Source organism: Parathielavia appendiculata (genome assembly GCF_033297405.1).
Source record: "Parathielavia appendiculata strain CBS 731.68 unplaced genomic scaffold N657scaffold_5, whole genome shotgun sequence".
In the NCBI taxonomy this organism is placed as follows: Eukaryota; Fungi; Ascomycota; class Sordariomycetes; order Sordariales; family Chaetomiaceae; genus Parathielavia; species Parathielavia appendiculata.
The window spans coordinates 1656295-1672469 of record NW_026944224.1 but is presented as its reverse complement, the minus strand read 5'-3'; the positions used below and the strand labels follow the sequence as shown (position 1 = coordinate 1672469).

The following is a 16175-nucleotide window of genomic DNA, read 5'->3' as shown; positions in this document are numbered from 1 at the left end:
ACCTCGCGCCGTGTCATGATGCTGTTACAGTTCACCTCCCTGTCGATCTGCTGGCAGTGGGCTTGACTGATATAATGCGATACGTTTAATTGAGCATAGTTCAATTGAGCGATACATTCAGTTTTGTGATACGACACATTGCAGTTCAATTGAGCGTTGCAATGCAATACGTCGCGATGTGGTGGTGGATGACCCAACATCGTCCCGCGTCACAGCAACATACCGTACTCCTCACCTGGTTCAAATATTCCCACAACTTTCCCTTTTCCGGCTCCGAGGCAGCTAACCAGGCTTTCTTCCACATCATGCCGCACCGTTCAAATCATGTGAGCGCAATAAAATCTGTGCGGCACTCCCAAGAGCAGTTGGATCAATTATACGAGTTGATGATTGAAACGTCAACGAATTGGATGTAGTTAGCGTGCCAAGGCCTTTTAGGCTTCGTGCCTCCGGGCGAAATATAATTCCATCCATCCATCCATGCAGTTAAATCAACCACTCTCGAGTGGCTGAGTCTGTGCGAAGATGGGGAGGATGTGGGTCGGGATCTGGCTGAGCCTGAGTGGAGGTATATGAATCGCGTGAGCATCCGTACAAGTAGTCCCAAATGGCTGGCCTCTATAAAATACCCTGACTGCGGGTTAATCCAGTAACTGAGAAGCGAAGCTTTTGAACACTGTGTCTGTTGCCAATCCAGTGTGGAGTTGCTGTGGCGACCAATCGCTCCCCGAGAAAGTCTGGAGGTTTGAGCCAGTACTGTGTAAATGAAGCTCTCGCTCCTTCCTCACTCCTCCATGTGTAAACACGATGTCAGAGCTCGTCATTGAAGTTGCTAAATTGATTGACCAGACGCGGGTATCAGATGCACACGAAGATCAACAATCACAAAGAACTTCAGTATTAGCCTCAGCTAGCCACCTGATCAAAATGCCTCTGCCTTGCCGCCCACTCCTCATTAACAGTCCGATAGTCCTCCGGTCCATACGGACTCAACACCTGCGCGAGCACACCCCGCTTCCGCCGATGATCGATCCCCAAATCGCGCTGCAGCAAGTCTAGATACGGCACCGCATCAAAGATAAAGCTCGGCACCTTGGAATTGCCCCAATCGACAGGATACCGCCAGCGCCCAAACCGATTATGCAGCACGGTCTCGCGGCGCAACTCGTCTAACCTTCCCGGACTCGGTGCCGGAGCCACGGTGTCTGACACCAACAGCCCTTTAAAGTAGGCCCCGATCCACAGCCCCTGGAGGTGGGCCGTGATGATGTTGCTGAAGTTGGATACGAACCCGGCGAAGGCGACGTCGCGCGTGCGCAGGAAGCGCGCCGACGGCGGAACCATGAAGCGGTGCAGCATGAAGGGCGTCAGCGGGGTGCAGGGGGTGACGGCGTCGGTGCTGTGTACGCCCTTTTGTTGTGTGAGGGGTATGTAGGCCTTGTTCCAGACGGGTTCGTGCTTGAGGCGGGGGAAGCGGGTCAGGATCTGTGCGTCGGCTTCGGCGAGCAGGTCTTGCTGCGAGGCGAGGTCTTCGGGGGTGGGTTTCGTTTCGGGGTCAGGGAAGTGGGGGAGGCCGAGCTCCTTTTCAATACCCTCGGGCAAGAACTTGAGGGGCGGGACTTGCTTCCAGCCCGTGACGGCAAGCAGCACATCGGCCGTGAGCTGGGTGCCGTCCGAGAGGTGGACCTTGCCTGGGCTGAGGCCAGTGATGTCGCTGATGTGGACGCGGATCTTGCCGTCCTTGACGAGCTGGAAGAAGTCGGTCTCGTAGTTGAGCAGGCTGAAGCTCGTGGCAACGAACATGGCGTCGAGCCACGGCTTGAGCTTGGCCGTCTCCGGGTGCGAATCAAACTTGTTGAGGGTTAGGACATCATTGCCGAGGATGCCCCAGAAGATGTCGACGATCTTGCGCCCCAGGGCGGTGCCGTGGAGGAAGTTGCGGATGCCTGGGTAGCCGTCGGCCTCGCCCCAGATGCAGGGGCTGAACCAGGTGAGGAGGCGGGTATCTGAGAGCCACGGTGAGTGTCAGAAGAGCCATGCGTTGGGAATAGGGGACATGGACGCGGGAGGGACCGTACTGGCGAGTTTCTCGATCCACTTCTTCAGCGGCGTGACGTGCGTGGGCGCCATCCACACGGGACCGTGGCCGGACGCTGAGTTCTACTGTCAACGATGGAGATCAAACGACTAACTTCTTGATCACAACAAGACTTGGTGCAGGTTCGAACTTACACCGGATGACCATGTGCGTCTCGACGCCTGCGGTGGCGTAGGCATACGCTGCGTCCCAGGCAAACTTGGTGCCCCCCAACACCACAGCCGACTTGGCCGTCCCCAGCGTGTCGCGGTTCTGCGGGAAGTGCTTGCCGTGGAAGATGCGGCCACCAAAGGTTTCCTCGCCGTCGAAATGCGGAAGAAAGGCGTCCGACGTCTGGCCGGTGGCCACAATCAGCCGGCGTGCGAAGACGCGCTGCTCCCCCAAGGACTCGGAGGAGATGGTCAAGACCCAGCCGCCTTCGGGGCCGTCCTGGTGTTCGGCTGACAGGACCTTGGTGCGCAGCCGAATGCGCTCGGCGATGCCAAATTCGGCGGCGTAGGCCTTGAGATAGTCATGGACGACGGTGCCGGGCACGTGGCTGCCTTCCTCGACGCCGAACCTGGCCGTGGTCATGGGGAAGTCGGGATACTCGTAGGTCCCCCACAGGTTGTTGCTCTTCAGGCCCGGATACAGGCGCTCGGCTGCCCAGGTGCCGCCCAAAGTTTCCTGGCCATCGAACACGACGAGGGAGTCGGACGGGTGGGTGAAGTGGTACTGCTTGGCCGCCCCGAGGCCATACCATCCTGCAGCAGCAATGGTTGGTCAGTACGCATCGTTCTTGTTGTTTCTTTTGTTCCAGAGGCATAGAGGGTGGCTGGCGGAGGCTCACCGGCGCCAACCACAACACAATCGAACGTCTCACGCTCCATCCTGATGTCCTGCTGCCCTTGGGCCTCACGAAGTCGACGACAGTAGAAGAGAAGCAAATCGGCGAGCGCGAACAACCCCGACCGTGGGCCGCCTCAGGCGCCAACGTTACCCCACCACTCGCCATTGTCTTGCAGAACAATGTCGCATCGGCAGACTCGTTGCTGGATCCGGTATCTTGTCCGACCGCACGGGAGGATTCCGAGTTCTCGTCTCCGAGGGTCTTTAGCCCTTTTGGGTAAATCCAGCTGCATATCGCCCCCTGAGGCGGCCAGGGTACCAGCCGAGCCCATTGGACGCCATCATTGGTTCGGCGCTACGCGCATGCCGCTAGCCTGTTACCGAGCTCCCGGGCCCTGTCCGAGCCCGACCACGGCCCCAGAAGCCCTGCCGTTCGAAATTGCGCGAGCGTGGGTCCAGAAACGTGGTGGCGATGAGGAGAATGGCTCTGCCGTTGGATCGACAGGAGCAATAAGCAATACCCAGCGGAGTGAGCGTTGCAACGGGCTCTCTCGGAGACCCGGACTGTGGATGCCAATGCCACACACTTGGCCCTTATTGTGGGAACCCCCGATTGCTTCTGGGATGGCAAAATGCAATGGCCTTTTTCTTGCTGGAGACGAAACGGGCAAAGCAACTTTGTTTGAACCAGAGCAACCGGCGGGGATTTCTCATCCCGCTCAGGATGTGATCAACGGTCTGCGGCGGCCGAGAAACCCACGAAGAGTTGGGATGTTCATAACATCCATTGGATGAAACTTAAGGGCTCATCAGTTGCCCTCACGCTCGTTTTTTATATTTCTTTCCCGTCCTCCCTTTTTGCCGAGTCCTCGGCTCCTCGCCGCCCAGCCAGCTACGGATAACAGTACGTGGCCTGGCTCTAGTCCCGCCAAGGCAAAATGTCGTCAACAGACCCAAACACAGCCGAGGCAGCGCAGGCAGCTGCAGCAAAGGCCTTCCAGGAGTTCACCGTTGAGGCCTTTACGCTCCTTGCGATAGGTCTGTGCTTCACAGTCCTCCGAACGGCTGCCCGCATCAAGATTGTCGGCGTCAAGGGGCTACGATGGGACGATATACTGGTCTGGGTTGGCACGGTTCGTATTCATTCAATTCTGGATTCCCTAGCCCTGATTATCCCTCCGGTTGTTGAACACTATCTCATCGCCACCCTCTCAGATATGCCATGCCGCTGAGACGGGCCTGGCCTACTCGGTCGGCCATGCCGCACATGGGCTTGCCAACAACGGCATGACAGATGCTCAACGGGCAGCTCTCCGCCCGGACAGTCCGGAATACCAGACAAGGTAGGTGTTTTATGCCCTTCCCTCCTCCAAACACCTTCCAAACGGGATGGGGCACAGGTCAACCTCTGACTTTACTCTCTATAGGGTTCTTGGGTCAAAGATCCAAATCGCCGGCTGGTCGACGTATTCGGTCCTGCTCTGGTCCCTGAAGCTGTCGTTGCTTATCTTTTACCGGCGCTTGACCACCGGCGTGGGCACGCAGTACCGGATCCGAGTTAACATTGGCTTCGGCTTCCTCGCCGCCAGCTTTGTTGCCATCACCACCAACCTCTACCTGGCCTGCCGCCCGTTCCACAAGTATTGGCAGATCAACCCGGATCCAGGAAGTGCGTCCTTGCTAAACACTGATAACCCCTTTTATGTGACTCGTACGGTGTCCAGTTGTCACTGACATGCTTGGTGTTTTTTCTCAGATGTCTGTCAGCCTGCCATATCGAACCAGGTCGTCTGGATGTATCTCGCCTTCAATGTGTCGACAGACCTGTACTTGCTCTCGATCCCGCTGCCCATGCTGTGGGCGTCGGCTCTCAAGCCTGTGAAGAAGGCCGGCTTGATGGTGGTCTTTGGCGGCGGACTGCTGGTCGTTGCATTTGCCATCTTGCGCTGCGCCATGATTTTCTTGGTACGCCCCATTTTCACTCTGTGCCTCCCAACTTACCTTACCTTACCCTACTTCTTCCCCACCAACTTTGTGTGACTAACCTCCTACCTTCAATAGGACCCCGTCAACGGCGCGCAACTCGCCGGCTCCTGGGCCGTCCGCGAGACCTTCGTCGCCGTCGTGACGACCAACCTGCCCATGATTTTCCCGGCCTTCAAGATCTGGCTGGCGCCGCTCATCACATCGCTCCGCAGCACGATGTCATCACAGAAACTGACGGCCAACAACAACAAGACCCCCAACGGCGGCCTCGGCGGCAGCCGCGAGCTGCGCACCTTTGGGGCGGGTCGGAGCTCCCTCAGGGCTGCTGGCAACCGCCGCCGCGGAGAACCGCCCACGCTGTACAACGTCACGGCCGTCACGGCCACGCTGAACGAGAGCGAAGAGCGCATCATGGTCCAGATGCAAGATGGCAAGGCGGGGAGCGATTCGGACGGGGATACCCAGCCGGGAAGGAATCGCAGTATTCGCCAGCATATGGAGGTTTCGGTTGTGAGCGAGGAGGTGGATGCTAATAATCTGCCGAAGGCTCCGAGGCTTTGGTGAACAACATAGGTACTGGAAGGTGGGGAATGGGGGAGGAATACTGCGAGAAACTTAGAGCTTTCGAAGCTACCAGGTAGACTGAGGCTCAAGCTGCTTGATATATATATACTTTATACATAATTCGGATCTAGACTTGACGGCACCTCTCGCGCTGATATGCTGGTTTCAGGAGACCTCGAGTTCGAAGCAGGAAAGGCATCACTCATTGAATGCTAGCATTCACTCATCGGTCGAAGTAAGGTAAGGTAGGCAGCCAGTTGTGTTGTTCCGCTACTCGGATCATGAAAATCTTGAGAGCGCTCAGCGCTCTTCGTGTATCAGAACCCCTCTCTCCAATGAACCGCAGCTCGAGTCCAGGCCAGCGAGACTCTCTCCAATCCTACCACTTTTAGTTAATGTTGGATTCGTGCACCACGCAATAATCATCGGCCTCTGGCTCCTTCTCGCTATTGTTATCCGCCTCTAAGGAGTCGCTCATGATTGCCTCGCATCAGCCAGCCTTCTTCTTCGATTAGGGGTCTAGTTCGGGGTCTTGGCTGGCGATTTTCGTCGCAGGGTTCTAGGCGGGCGTGGTCGGAGCGTTGAGCCTTGCGCGTGCAGGACTCCTCAGCGCATTTGCGCCATGCGTTCTTGCACTTTTTTTGGCGATATCGAGCCTGCTGAAGTGTCGGTAGCTTGGTTTCTATCATGTGGAAAACATATGCTTATGGCGAGACTCACGTTTCCCGTGCAGGCAGAGGCGGCTGGTGGTTGACCGGATGGGCTTGACTCCTGGTGTTGCTGTGATGCTTGAACGGCAAGAGTACGGTAGCTGGGGATTTGTACGAACTTCGCAAAGCGACTGTGGTTCTTGGTCTTGGAAGATGTAAGTTGAAGCTGTGGTTCCAAACTGCTGGTAGATGCCCGGATGTCGCTCACCATTTTATATTTCGAGTCTCGGCGGCCTGAACTACTCTCCAACCTCACCCTCGGTCGCCTTAAGCAAAGCAAACCTCAGGCGCTCTTGTCATATTCCGCACTGCTTGGCCACCGGAGCGTATTAACGTCATTATCCCTAAGGTAGAGAAAGGGAGCGACTGAAGGGCTGAAGGCGAACATCATGGCGGATGACTTGATCGCACTTGCAGGCACCCGGACTGGAAAGCAGACTGAACATAACAAAGACAAAGGCTGCCTTTTTTGTTTTTCCAGTTTGGGTGCCACAGGTCAGCTCGACTTCGTCTCATTCTTGCCAGAGGGCGATGACATGATGGAGTTTTGAAAGGCCAGGGTCCAGTCTTTGAAGGAGGTACTAGCAGGCATAACTGGCCTGATCACGAACCCTGTTCAATGCACGTTGAGCTGCTAACCTGAACTACATGGTGAACTTCTCGTCATGCCGCACAGCTGTTGCTGAATGTGTCCAAGTCCATCATATGCATGACAGAGGCGCTCAAGATTGAGAGTCATAATGCAACAACTGCCATGCTGTGTTAGGTGGGGTGCATATAAACCCGGGACGCGACAGTCACCGTCAGGGCCCAAGCTGTTGCTACAGTATGTACCAGGGCAGTAAAGGGTCTTGTGGTGGTGTGATTAATGCTAGTTCTCTTGGGGGTGACGTGGCTAAGATAGGGTGGTTTCTAAGACCCTCCCCTGCAAACATCAAACTACAGTACCTCAAGGTGGGGCGCACAGCGTCCTAAAAAAAAAAGTCATGCTAAGTTCAGTCAAACGGAATGAGTAGTTTCTGAACTCGGGCCGGCAGCCAGGGAGAAACACATTGTTCTCGTCTCTCAGTACTGCTTTATTGAATGACATGGTGGTCTGGCTGTCGCAAGTCTTCGACCTAGCTAGCGCCTTTGTTTCCACCCACAGGGTGCAGTTGGATCAATGCATGTCCGCCCAAGCAACTTCTTTGTCTTGCCTGAACTCAGCGGGTAATAGAGCTCGACAGCTTCCAAACATTCAATCAACTAAGTAATTCAAGCAACGCTGGACGGAGAAGCCGCCCGGACCTCCCGTCCCCCTACCAGACGCTTTTCTCACCAACCAGACAACTTCGGTCAATTGGCTCATTGAATACCTTCTTCATGTAAGGTACCTTACCTTGCCATTCTCCTTGTCCATCTCTCGCCGCATTCCAGTTTGACCTCTCTATTCCTCAGCGTGCGCTCAACACAGAAAACGAATGGTACTATACCTTAGGATGTCATCCGACCCAGTTCAACAACAGACTCGTCCAGCATCTCATGCACCCACTCGGTCCAGTCGACCTGTACGACAGCATGGTGCTGCATAGTCCCAAGTGCTCAAGCACCATCCGGCATCCTTCCAGTCAATCATGTAATACGCTCGCGACTTGTTCGCGGAGCATAACATTTCGCCCCAGGATATTGGCATGCGCAAACGGTAATATGGCAAACACAATCGTCGTCGGAAAGGCATCCTTGATCTCAGTCACCCTGCATACCCGGCATCCGGCAACTCTTTTCTGAACATGTTTGATAACGTCCCGCAAGGTGATGGAAAGTAAAGTCTTCCAGGATGTCTGCATAGGTATGGAGACGGCCCAGAGCTGTTGGACCTGAAGAAAGACAGGCTTCATAGCAACTCTGCGCGTCCTTCTGTCGAAGTTGAGTGTAGTCAGTCGGTGGCTAGGTCTTGAGTGAGACTACCTATACGTTCTGCGCTCGTCGCAGTGCAGCGAACTTCAATGCGTTGTCATGGAGCACAAGACCGACAAGTACGCTGACGGGACTGAATTAAGACTTGGATCAACACGTCCCCACACTTGTGGTAACTGGACCAGTCTTGCAACCAATACGTGGAGGTCCTTGCCAGTTCCGGGGGCATAGACGACGGTCGGGGGATGGACGTCTTTTGTAGGCAAGCCCTTTGGGACATCGGCGTTAGCCCTCGCTTTCTCAACTCACATTTCACCCAACCAGGGGCGGATACGTCACCAGGTCGACCACTTTGGCCAACATGGCGTGACTCGCTCCTGTCTTGGGAAAGCGGTTGATCTGGGCCCGAGTTACGGCGGCTGAAGAAGTCGATCGTTGGCAACTTAATGAGCGGTGGCGGCCGCGAATCCCAGATCTGCTGGTGGGATCGGGGTGACTTACACGTGGATTGTGTAGCATGTTAATCTGATGGCAACGATCCTCGGAGGTCATTCACAAGTGACAGCTCCCTGCATCTCGAACCCCTTCTATTCCCTGAATTTTTGGCGTGGTGATCGGCGGTCTTGCGCGGGAAAACGAAGAGCTACCTAACCTAGGCACAGGAGACAGCTGGAAGTGACAGGGTGGTAGGGCGATGGGTGGTGGTCCAGGCCGTTAGCGTGGGAGATCATTGAACCCCCGGTGTCGATCTTGGCTGCAAGCAGGGCTTGGCACGAATGAAGAAGAGCTGAAAGACGTGTTTTTGAGCCTAGCCTAGGGCGGACCTCCGTAGACATGGCCCTCAGTACGGGTTATGGCGGTGAGGGATTTCAAAGGGATACTTGCAACTTGAAGCTTTTTCTCCGCCTAAGCCTCAAGGTGCTGATGGGGCCGGTGATGGGGCACTGCAAGTGTCGTCGGGTGACTCGGGTCTCGTTGAAGGCACCTCTACTGATTCGATATTAGCGAAAACAGCCCTATCCAGTCTACTTGGTGTTGAGACACTGCTGGACGAAGTTTGACGGCACAGATGGATGGCACTGTTCCATGTCTCAAGAAGAAAGCACTTGTGGGCGATTGCGGCTGGGATCCCTCGGGCTTACCATTTTAAGGAGGGATTTACAAACCCAATCCAGGTCATCATCGAAAGCTCACGACCTATTGATGGCATCTACGTGGTCCTGCTCCTATTCGGACCGTTAGTACCCTTGACGAGGTCGGCATAACATGCCAGAGCATCGTAGTAATGTAGGGACCTTGAAGATCGGTCCAACTTCTTCATCGCTTGGGTATTCGTACAGACATGGTGGATGATTAGGATAGAGAAAGCTGGATCAGCTTCAGCGTTCGTCTATATAAGGCAGCCCGATCTTCCACCAAGCTCGACTATCTTGTCCATCGCCCTCGCAGTCCACTTCACCCTCCACTCAGCAGCTCAAAACATACCTTACCTACTCGCCCATACCCATCCCCTCAACCTCTCTTCAAATTCTGCAAAAATGGTTTCCCTCCGCTCCCTCGTCACGGTAGCTGCGTTTATCGCCGCGCCCGTCATGGCGGCTCTGACACCGCAGCAGATCGCGGACGGCATCAGAAAGCTGACAGGGGAATCCCAGGCGCTTCAGGCCACGGCTCAGAGCATTACCATCGTCAATGCCCCCTTGATTGTCATCGGACAAGGCCCTTTCCCGGTATGTTAACCCACCTGGGCATGTTTTTGTGTTAGCTCATGCCCGTTCATGACCACGCCCCCAAGCCCGGTACTCTGATTGACATGCCACAGACACTCATCGCTGGCTTCAACGACCTTGTCTCGACCGCCACGGTCGTACTTGAGCAGTTTCCGGGAACAAAGCAGATCACCGGCGAGGCTGAGGCTACGCTCGTTTTCGACGCTTTCCGCGGTGTAATAACCTCCCTTCTTGGCACTGCTTCCGTTGTGAATACTAATAGCCGCCCAATTCAGTTTGTTCGCGTTACACAGGAACTGGGCAACATCTTGATCGGAAAGGCCGGCATCCTCGAAAAGGTCCCCTTTGTTGGCCAACCGGTTGCCGCCTCACTTCGCGCAGTTGAGAGTACTACCGACGTGAGTACCTCTAAATCTACCTTTCCCTTTCTCCTGCCAGTTGCGCTGGATTCATTATCAGCCCTCTCCACCCCCTTCCCCCGTTATTGACAATTGACAATGACCCTGACCATCATTCAGACGCTTGCCATTTCTCTGATCAACACGGTCGAGCCTAGGGTTCGCGACCTCGAGAGCGAGGCTAATGCCCTGGGCGACACCCTCGAGCTCTGCATCCAAAAGTACGAGGGCATCGCTGTCTGAGGAACCGACGCGGCGGACGCCACGTTTACCGCAGCTAAGCGCAATGCCCGCATATTTTATTCCATGGGCGCTTTGAGGATTATGAAGCCCCCCGCCGAACGGGTATTTATGGAAGTTATAGATGGTGGACGGGCAGTGGGGGAGACAGGTGTGGGCGGTTCTTGAAAAAGGGATGGGAGGGAGGATAGACGTAGTGAGGCGGTAGTAATGTGAACCATGGCTCAACGGCGATACAATCGTGCATCGCTGCGTGCATGCGCCCATCTCAGGCTAGCTCTTCCTCCTTGTCTCTCCGTTTTCCAGCCATCTTGCTTGAACCAGTTCATATTCTCTGTCCCCCAAATTTCACCTTCCCTGTGATGGAAGACTTTCCGAAGCTTTGACAAGTATTGGGGTAAGATTCCACCTCACCTTAATCACGAGTTGCGTCAACCATCGCTGAGGAGCACGAGCACGCGTGACTCTGGCCGCGGAGTCCGAGGGTAATTCAGGGATCTGACTACACGGAGTCTCAAGTTGACCTCCAACACCCAGCAACAGCCCGAAACTCTCTGGTTTAGAGTGACAGTCGGGCAAAAAGACCGGTTTACAGGCTCCTGATTCTTTGTGAACCAAATACCCAATGAATAAGGTGGTTAAGGAAGACATGTTTGGAGACTGGAACTAGTTGCCCAGGCCTCAAACTTACCAGGTGTAATCCCTGCCTCATTTGATTTGAGTGTGAATTGGACTACACGGTTGACTCCTCGCTCCGATCCTGTCAGCCACGTTTTGATTGTAGAGCCGGATAATGTGTGGCACCGTGGCAGCCTCGTCTGCCAATAAGCGGTGCAACTCCCAAGGACAAGCCCCGTCACGGCAGCCACTACAGTCAGGCAACGTTGGGAAGAAGAAAAATGATAGTTGAAGATCTCCCTGCCAATTCGCTAGGCCCAACCTATCCCCGGAAGCAACGTAAAACCCCAGCTCATGTAGGTCAGGTAGCCAACCCATCCCAACACATGCAACAACCCTGCCCCGTAAATCCCCAGAAACGTGACCTCCCAAGACCCATCTTTCTCACAGCGGATATGAACGAGACTGGCTCAAGTCCAGTAGCGATACGACGGATGCCTATTCCCCAGCTGCTCCTGCTCCTGCTCGGTCAGGCCCTCGAGGCGGTGGTCCCGCTTGCCGGCGGCGCGGACCCTGTTCTCGCGGGCGCAGTAGAGGATGCCAAAAAGCGACAGGCAGACGACGGCGATCTGGCCGCCCAGGTTGATGCTGTGGCCCGTGTAGTACCGGGGCGAGTCGGCTTGTACGTAGGTCCATCTGCGGGGAAGGGAGGGGAATCTCCCGTCAGTTCCATGTATCCTGGGAGGTATGCTGATGGTGGGAAAGGTTACGGGAGGGAGACTGGAAGATGGAAGGGCATGGAGCTTACGTGGCTACGATTCCGCCGATGGTGCCGAGGGTTACGACGTAGCCCGAGGTTACGGCGCGGACTGCGGGCCCGGCGGAGTCTGGACGTGCTCGTCAGCTTCACGCCCGGTCTGAGAAGTAAGGCATCAAGATGAGCCGAAGGAAAGTGGACTTACTGTTCATGGCCCAGCTGAGGAACCCCGGCCCTCCCGGGAAGGCACCCACCGTCACAAAGTACAGCGCCATGTAACGAATGTTTGGCGTCTCCACCCACCGTAGGATTGCAAAACCAACAACGGCCAGACACGAGAAGGCGGCCAGCCAAATACCGCGCTGCTGCGTCTTGTCACTGCCGTAGGCGATCGCGATGGCCACCAGACACGCCGCGACATACGGCGGGACAGACATCAGCTGCGCCTTGGTGTCTGTCCAGCCGAGGTCGGTCAGAATGGTGGGCATGAAGACCGACAGGCCCTGGACGGTGATGTTGATGAGGAAGAACCCCAGGGCGCAGGTGTAGTTGTGGATGCAAAACACGGCCTGCTTCAAATCCTTCCAGGTGACGGCCGTGTGGGGGTCGGCCTTGCTCTCGCGGATGAGGCGCTCGGCGGCGATGCGGCGCTCGCGCTGGCTGAGGAAGTAGGCGCCGCTCGGGGTGGTGGGCATCCAGATGGGGGCGACCAAACCAACAATTACCGTGATGACGCCCTCAAAGAAGAAGATGTTGCGCCAGCGGTCGATGCGCATGCTCGCCACACCCCAGGCGGGGATCCGCGACAGGCCCGTCGCCAGCAGACCGCCGAAGGCGCCCGCGATAGACGCGGCCGAGACATAAATGCCCATGCGGAAGAGCAGCTCGTTGCGCTTGTAGAAGCAAGACAGGAAAAATGCCATGCCCGGCATGGCGCCGCCCTCAAAGATGCCCAGAAACACGCGGGCGACCATTAGACCCTCAAAGGACGTCACAAACGCGGTGCAGAGCGAGACGAGTCCAAACCCGCACACCAGAAAGGGCAGGTAGAACTTGCCGCCGACGCGCTTGAGGATGACATTGCTGGGCACCTCGACCAGCAGGTAGACAATGTAGAAGATGGAGAGAGCCCAGTTGAAACGCACGCCCGTGTTGAGCTGGAGGTCGACGCCGAGCCCCTGGATGCGGGCATTGCCGATGTTGATGCGGTCCAGGAAGCACAGCATGTACAGGAGGGTCACGATGGGCACCAGGTGCCAGTCGATCTTGCGCCGCACCGCCGTCTCCTCGGCCTCGGTCCACTCGAGCTCCGAGTCGGGCACCCCGCTGCCACCGTCCGAGAGGTCGCCGCCGTCTTTGTTGTTGGGCGGGGAGTCGGCGCGCGATTGTTCCAGTTGATGGGCTGAGAGCAAGTACCACGTCAGCGGGCGTCCAAGTGAGAGGTGTTTTCGTTTGCTGCTCACCAATAATCTCCTTTTCCGGGTACATTGTGATGAATGCCCCTGAGCTATCTAGCGTCGTGGGAAACTTGCTAAAGAGCGAAGCACTACCGCCGCCGTAATAGAAACACAGATTGGAGTCGGTGTGAGACTGGAGAGAGACCGGAGGTTTACCGTCTTTTACGACCCAGCAAGAGCTACCACACGTGGTTTAAGAGCCTGGTTCAATGGGTGGCATCGCAGGGTACCCATCAGCGAGTCCCGAGCATATACCCCCGCTCCCTGTCTTCCTTTTGCGACTACTAACCACCTAGTTCCGGTACCGGGTGGGACCCTGCTTACTCGTCCAATGGCGGCCATGGTGCCAGACCGGCTGAGTGTAACCGGGGTCCGAAAAGAACGAGAAACCCAGCTCGTTGCCGGCGAGTGGCCTCGCAATGGGATCATTGGGATGCACTCATGACTGTGCGGAGTGTTGGTCGTCAGCAGCAGCTTGCAGGTCATCACTCTCGGCAGATAGATTTTGGCCCGCCATTGCTGCAAAGCTGGCCCAGCCCATCTGCCAAAAATTGCACGCCAAGACGTGCCTAGGCCGTTAAGAATGCGGGGAAGTCAAGGGTAGGGGTGCTACAGCCAGGGGGTTCATGGGAAAGCATGGGACGAACATCAGGCTAGCAGGCCGCCTCCCGCCACTGGATCGCAGCCGGAAGCTTGAGTCGGTATTTATTAGCTTGCTTCCAGACAGACAAGTCGAGAACTCACACTGAATAGGCCGGGTCAGCTGAGTGCCGCCCTGCCAGACGACGCATACGATGTTCTAGCCCCGGCTTGGTGCCATTGTTGCTGAGACGGCAGTCAGGCCCAATTCAAAAAATAAAAAAAATAAAAAAAAAAAAAACACAGGAGCAAGGGGTTTCCTCGGCTCCCCCCAAGAACCGCAGAGGCTACCTGGATGTGCGCATCGGCAACTTTTATCGAGCTCTCCGGCTATGCGGTTATCCAATATGTTACTCCAACCCAAGTGGCTGGCTCGGTTATGCTCGCTCTGGACCATGTTGCAATCAGCCTGTTGGCCCTGCCTTCTTCCAGCCAATGCCGGGTGCAGATTTGCTCACGGAATCACCGTGCCACAGCTTACCTTCCATACCATTCAGCACGTAGTCAGCATCCCAGATTGTGGCCTTACATAAAGTACTGTACCTTGCCTTGCTGTTGTGAACTGCCACTTATTAGTATTAGTCGTTGACCACATAACCTGGAAGTCATGTCAAATCAAAGAGACGCCGGTTAATTAGAGTGCGGTACTGCCTTCAGTCATGTAAGGATCTTCCTGTTTCACCAAGAGGCGCTGCTGGCCGTATCATATGTAGGTAGGGTACATGTACACCTACCTTAAGATATGTAGGGATTTTAACTGCCACTTACCTACCACATTATTCTTCCTTGCACCATGGGCCATCATGGGTTATCTGTGCACACCTATAATTATCTATATGTAATCTAGCATGTCAGGAGAAAGTCATCTATTCCCTATGGAAGCGTGCGACGCAAATCATCCAATTACCATCACGCGGCCTACAAACGCGAGACACCAGGCTTCTCGTTGTACAGCACATACCGGTATCTCGGCTTGCCCGCATCCATGTCCATAATCGCCCTGTTGGCATCCTTCATGGGGATCTCCTCGATCCACGGCTTGACCTTCTGGTCGACCGCCAGCTGCAGCATCTCCCTGATGTCGCTGGGGGACCCAATCACGGAACCCGTGATATTGAGCCGCTTGAAGATGAGCGGGAACTGCTGGATGGTCGGCAACCCGTCCTCGGGCGCGCCGACTTGCACAAACGTGCCGTCGAAGCGCAGCAGCGACAGGTACTGCATCAGGGGCATCGATGACGACGAGACGGTGCAGACGATGACGTCGAGCGTCGACGCGTGCTTCTTGGCCCAGTCCGCCTCCTCGCCCGTGGCGATGAAATCGTCGGCGCCCATCTTCAGCGCGTCCTCCTTCTTGGCCGACGTCCGCGAGATGACGACTACCTTGTCCGCCTTGAGCGCCTTCGCCCACATTACGCCAAAGTGGCCGAGCCCGCCCAGGCCGATGATGCCCACCGTCTTGCCCGGGCCGACGCCGTGGTGTTTGAGCGGAGTGTAGGTAGTAACGCCTCCGCAGAGCATGGGCGCGGCCTCGGCCGAGCTGAGGGCGTCGGGGATCTTGACGACAAAGTGCGAGGGCGCCCGGTGGTAGAGCGCGTAGCCGCCGTATGACTTGCCGCCGTTGAGGTAGACGCCGTTGTAAGTGCCGACGTGCAGCTTCTGGCAATAGTTCTCCATGCCCGACGCGCACGCCTCGCAGTCGCCGCCCTTGCGGCCCAAGCACGAGTCGCTCTGCGCGCCCACGCCGACGCGGTCCCCGACCTTGAGGCCGCCTTCGGCCTTGGATCCTACGCGCACGACGGTGCCCACGATCTCGTGGCCGACGCAGCATGGGTAGTTTGTTGGTCCCTGTGTTTTGCGTTAGTAATTGCTCAAAGGCTCAATAGTCCAAAAGTATCTGTCTTCTGCTTACCCAACCGCTGCGGAGAGTGTGCAGGTCGCTGCCGCAGATGCCACAGTGTGTGATCTTGATGTCGACATCCGTCTCCTCCCATGGCTTCGGCTCGTATTCACCCCATTGCATCTTTCCCTGGGCCGCCGACGGGTCAAGGCCCAACCAGCCCTCAAACTTGTAGTCGGAGGAAGACATGATGATGTCTTGATGTGGTCTGCTAGGTTGTAAGGAAGTGGATGAGAGATCTCGCTGGAGGATTGGTGAAGTGGTGTGATGTGACCGCCCTGAGAGGTGCACAAGAAAGGAGGCAGATGACAATGGATTTGGTTTGAACACTGACAGACTGAATATGACATTGAG

General features: G+C 56.0%; 6 protein-coding genes across 6 annotated transcripts; 3 read left to right on the top strand and 3 right to left on the bottom strand.

Annotated features, from left to right (window-relative positions):
• Window positions 1-906: 906 nt before the first annotated feature.
• On the bottom strand, window positions 907-2967 carry N657DRAFT_571334 (FAD/NAD(P)-binding domain-containing protein; the record flags this gene model as incomplete). Its single annotated transcript, XM_062788800.1, has 4 exons — window positions 907-2006; window positions 2079-2153; window positions 2233-2841; window positions 2928-2967. The coding sequence occupies 4 exons, from the start codon at window positions 2965-2967 to the stop codon at window positions 907-909; spliced, it is 1824 nt and encodes a 607-aa protein (XP_062648446.1).
• N657DRAFT_401536 (uncharacterized protein) lies at window positions 2890-3783 on the top strand. Its single transcript, XM_062787193.1, has one exon. The coding sequence runs from the start codon at window positions 3107-3109 to the stop codon at window positions 3719-3721; it is 615 nt and encodes a 204-aa protein (XP_062648445.1). The 5' UTR covers window positions 2890-3106; the 3' UTR covers window positions 3722-3783.
• An 81-nt stretch (window positions 3784-3864) lies between these two features.
• On the top strand, window positions 3865-5476 carry N657DRAFT_572064 (uncharacterized protein; the record flags this gene model as incomplete). The annotated part of the gene is made up of 5 exons (XM_062788855.1): window positions 3865-4059; window positions 4142-4269; window positions 4354-4595; window positions 4683-4891; window positions 4988-5476. 5 exons carry the CDS (start codon window positions 3865-3867, stop codon window positions 5474-5476), a joined length of 1263 nt encoding a protein of 420 aa, XP_062648444.1.
• Window positions 5477-9620: 4144 nt separating this feature from the next.
• On the top strand, window positions 9621-10683 carry N657DRAFT_690160 (UVI-1; the record flags this gene model as incomplete). Its single annotated transcript, XM_062797035.1, has 4 exons — window positions 9621-9812; window positions 9905-10027; window positions 10088-10210; window positions 10331-10683. The coding sequence occupies 4 exons, from the start codon at window positions 9621-9623 to the stop codon at window positions 10451-10453; spliced, it is 561 nt and encodes a 186-aa protein (XP_062648443.1). The 3' UTR covers window positions 10454-10683.
• A 468-nt stretch (window positions 10684-11151) lies between these two features.
• Window positions 11152-13463, bottom strand: N657DRAFT_644927 (MFS general substrate transporter). Its single transcript, XM_062792847.1, has 4 exons — window positions 13289-13463; window positions 12031-13227; window positions 11877-11955; window positions 11152-11764 (listed from the first exon to the last, which is right to left on the bottom strand). Exons 1-4 carry the CDS (start codon window positions 13311-13313, stop codon window positions 11539-11541), a joined length of 1527 nt encoding a protein of 508 aa, XP_062648442.1. The 5' UTR covers window positions 13314-13463; the 3' UTR covers window positions 11152-11538.
• A 1376-nt stretch (window positions 13464-14839) lies between these two features.
• N657DRAFT_571080 (GroES-like protein) lies at window positions 14840-16010 on the bottom strand (the record flags this gene model as incomplete). Its single annotated transcript, XM_062788786.1, has 2 exons — window positions 14840-15769; window positions 15834-16010. The coding sequence occupies 2 exons, from the start codon at window positions 16008-16010 to the stop codon at window positions 14840-14842; spliced, it is 1107 nt and encodes a 368-aa protein (XP_062648441.1).
• Window positions 16011-16175: the final 165 nt, after the last annotated feature.

Coding starts and splice junctions, on each gene's coding strand:
- N657DRAFT_401536 (XM_062787193.1), top strand. CDS start 3,107: ATGTCGCATCGGCAGACTCGTTGCTGGATCCGGTATCTTGTCCGACCG.
- N657DRAFT_644927 (XM_062792847.1), bottom strand. CDS start 13,313: ATGTACCCGGAAAAGGAGATTATTG. Junction 13,228..13,288: donor CCCGGAAAAGGAGATTATTG/GTGAGCAGCAAA, acceptor ACTTGCTCTCAG/CCCATCAACTGGAACAATCG. Junction 11,956..12,030: donor CCTCAGCTGGGCCATGAACA/GTAAGTCCACTT, acceptor GAGCACGTCCAG/ACTCCGCCGGGCCCGCAGTC.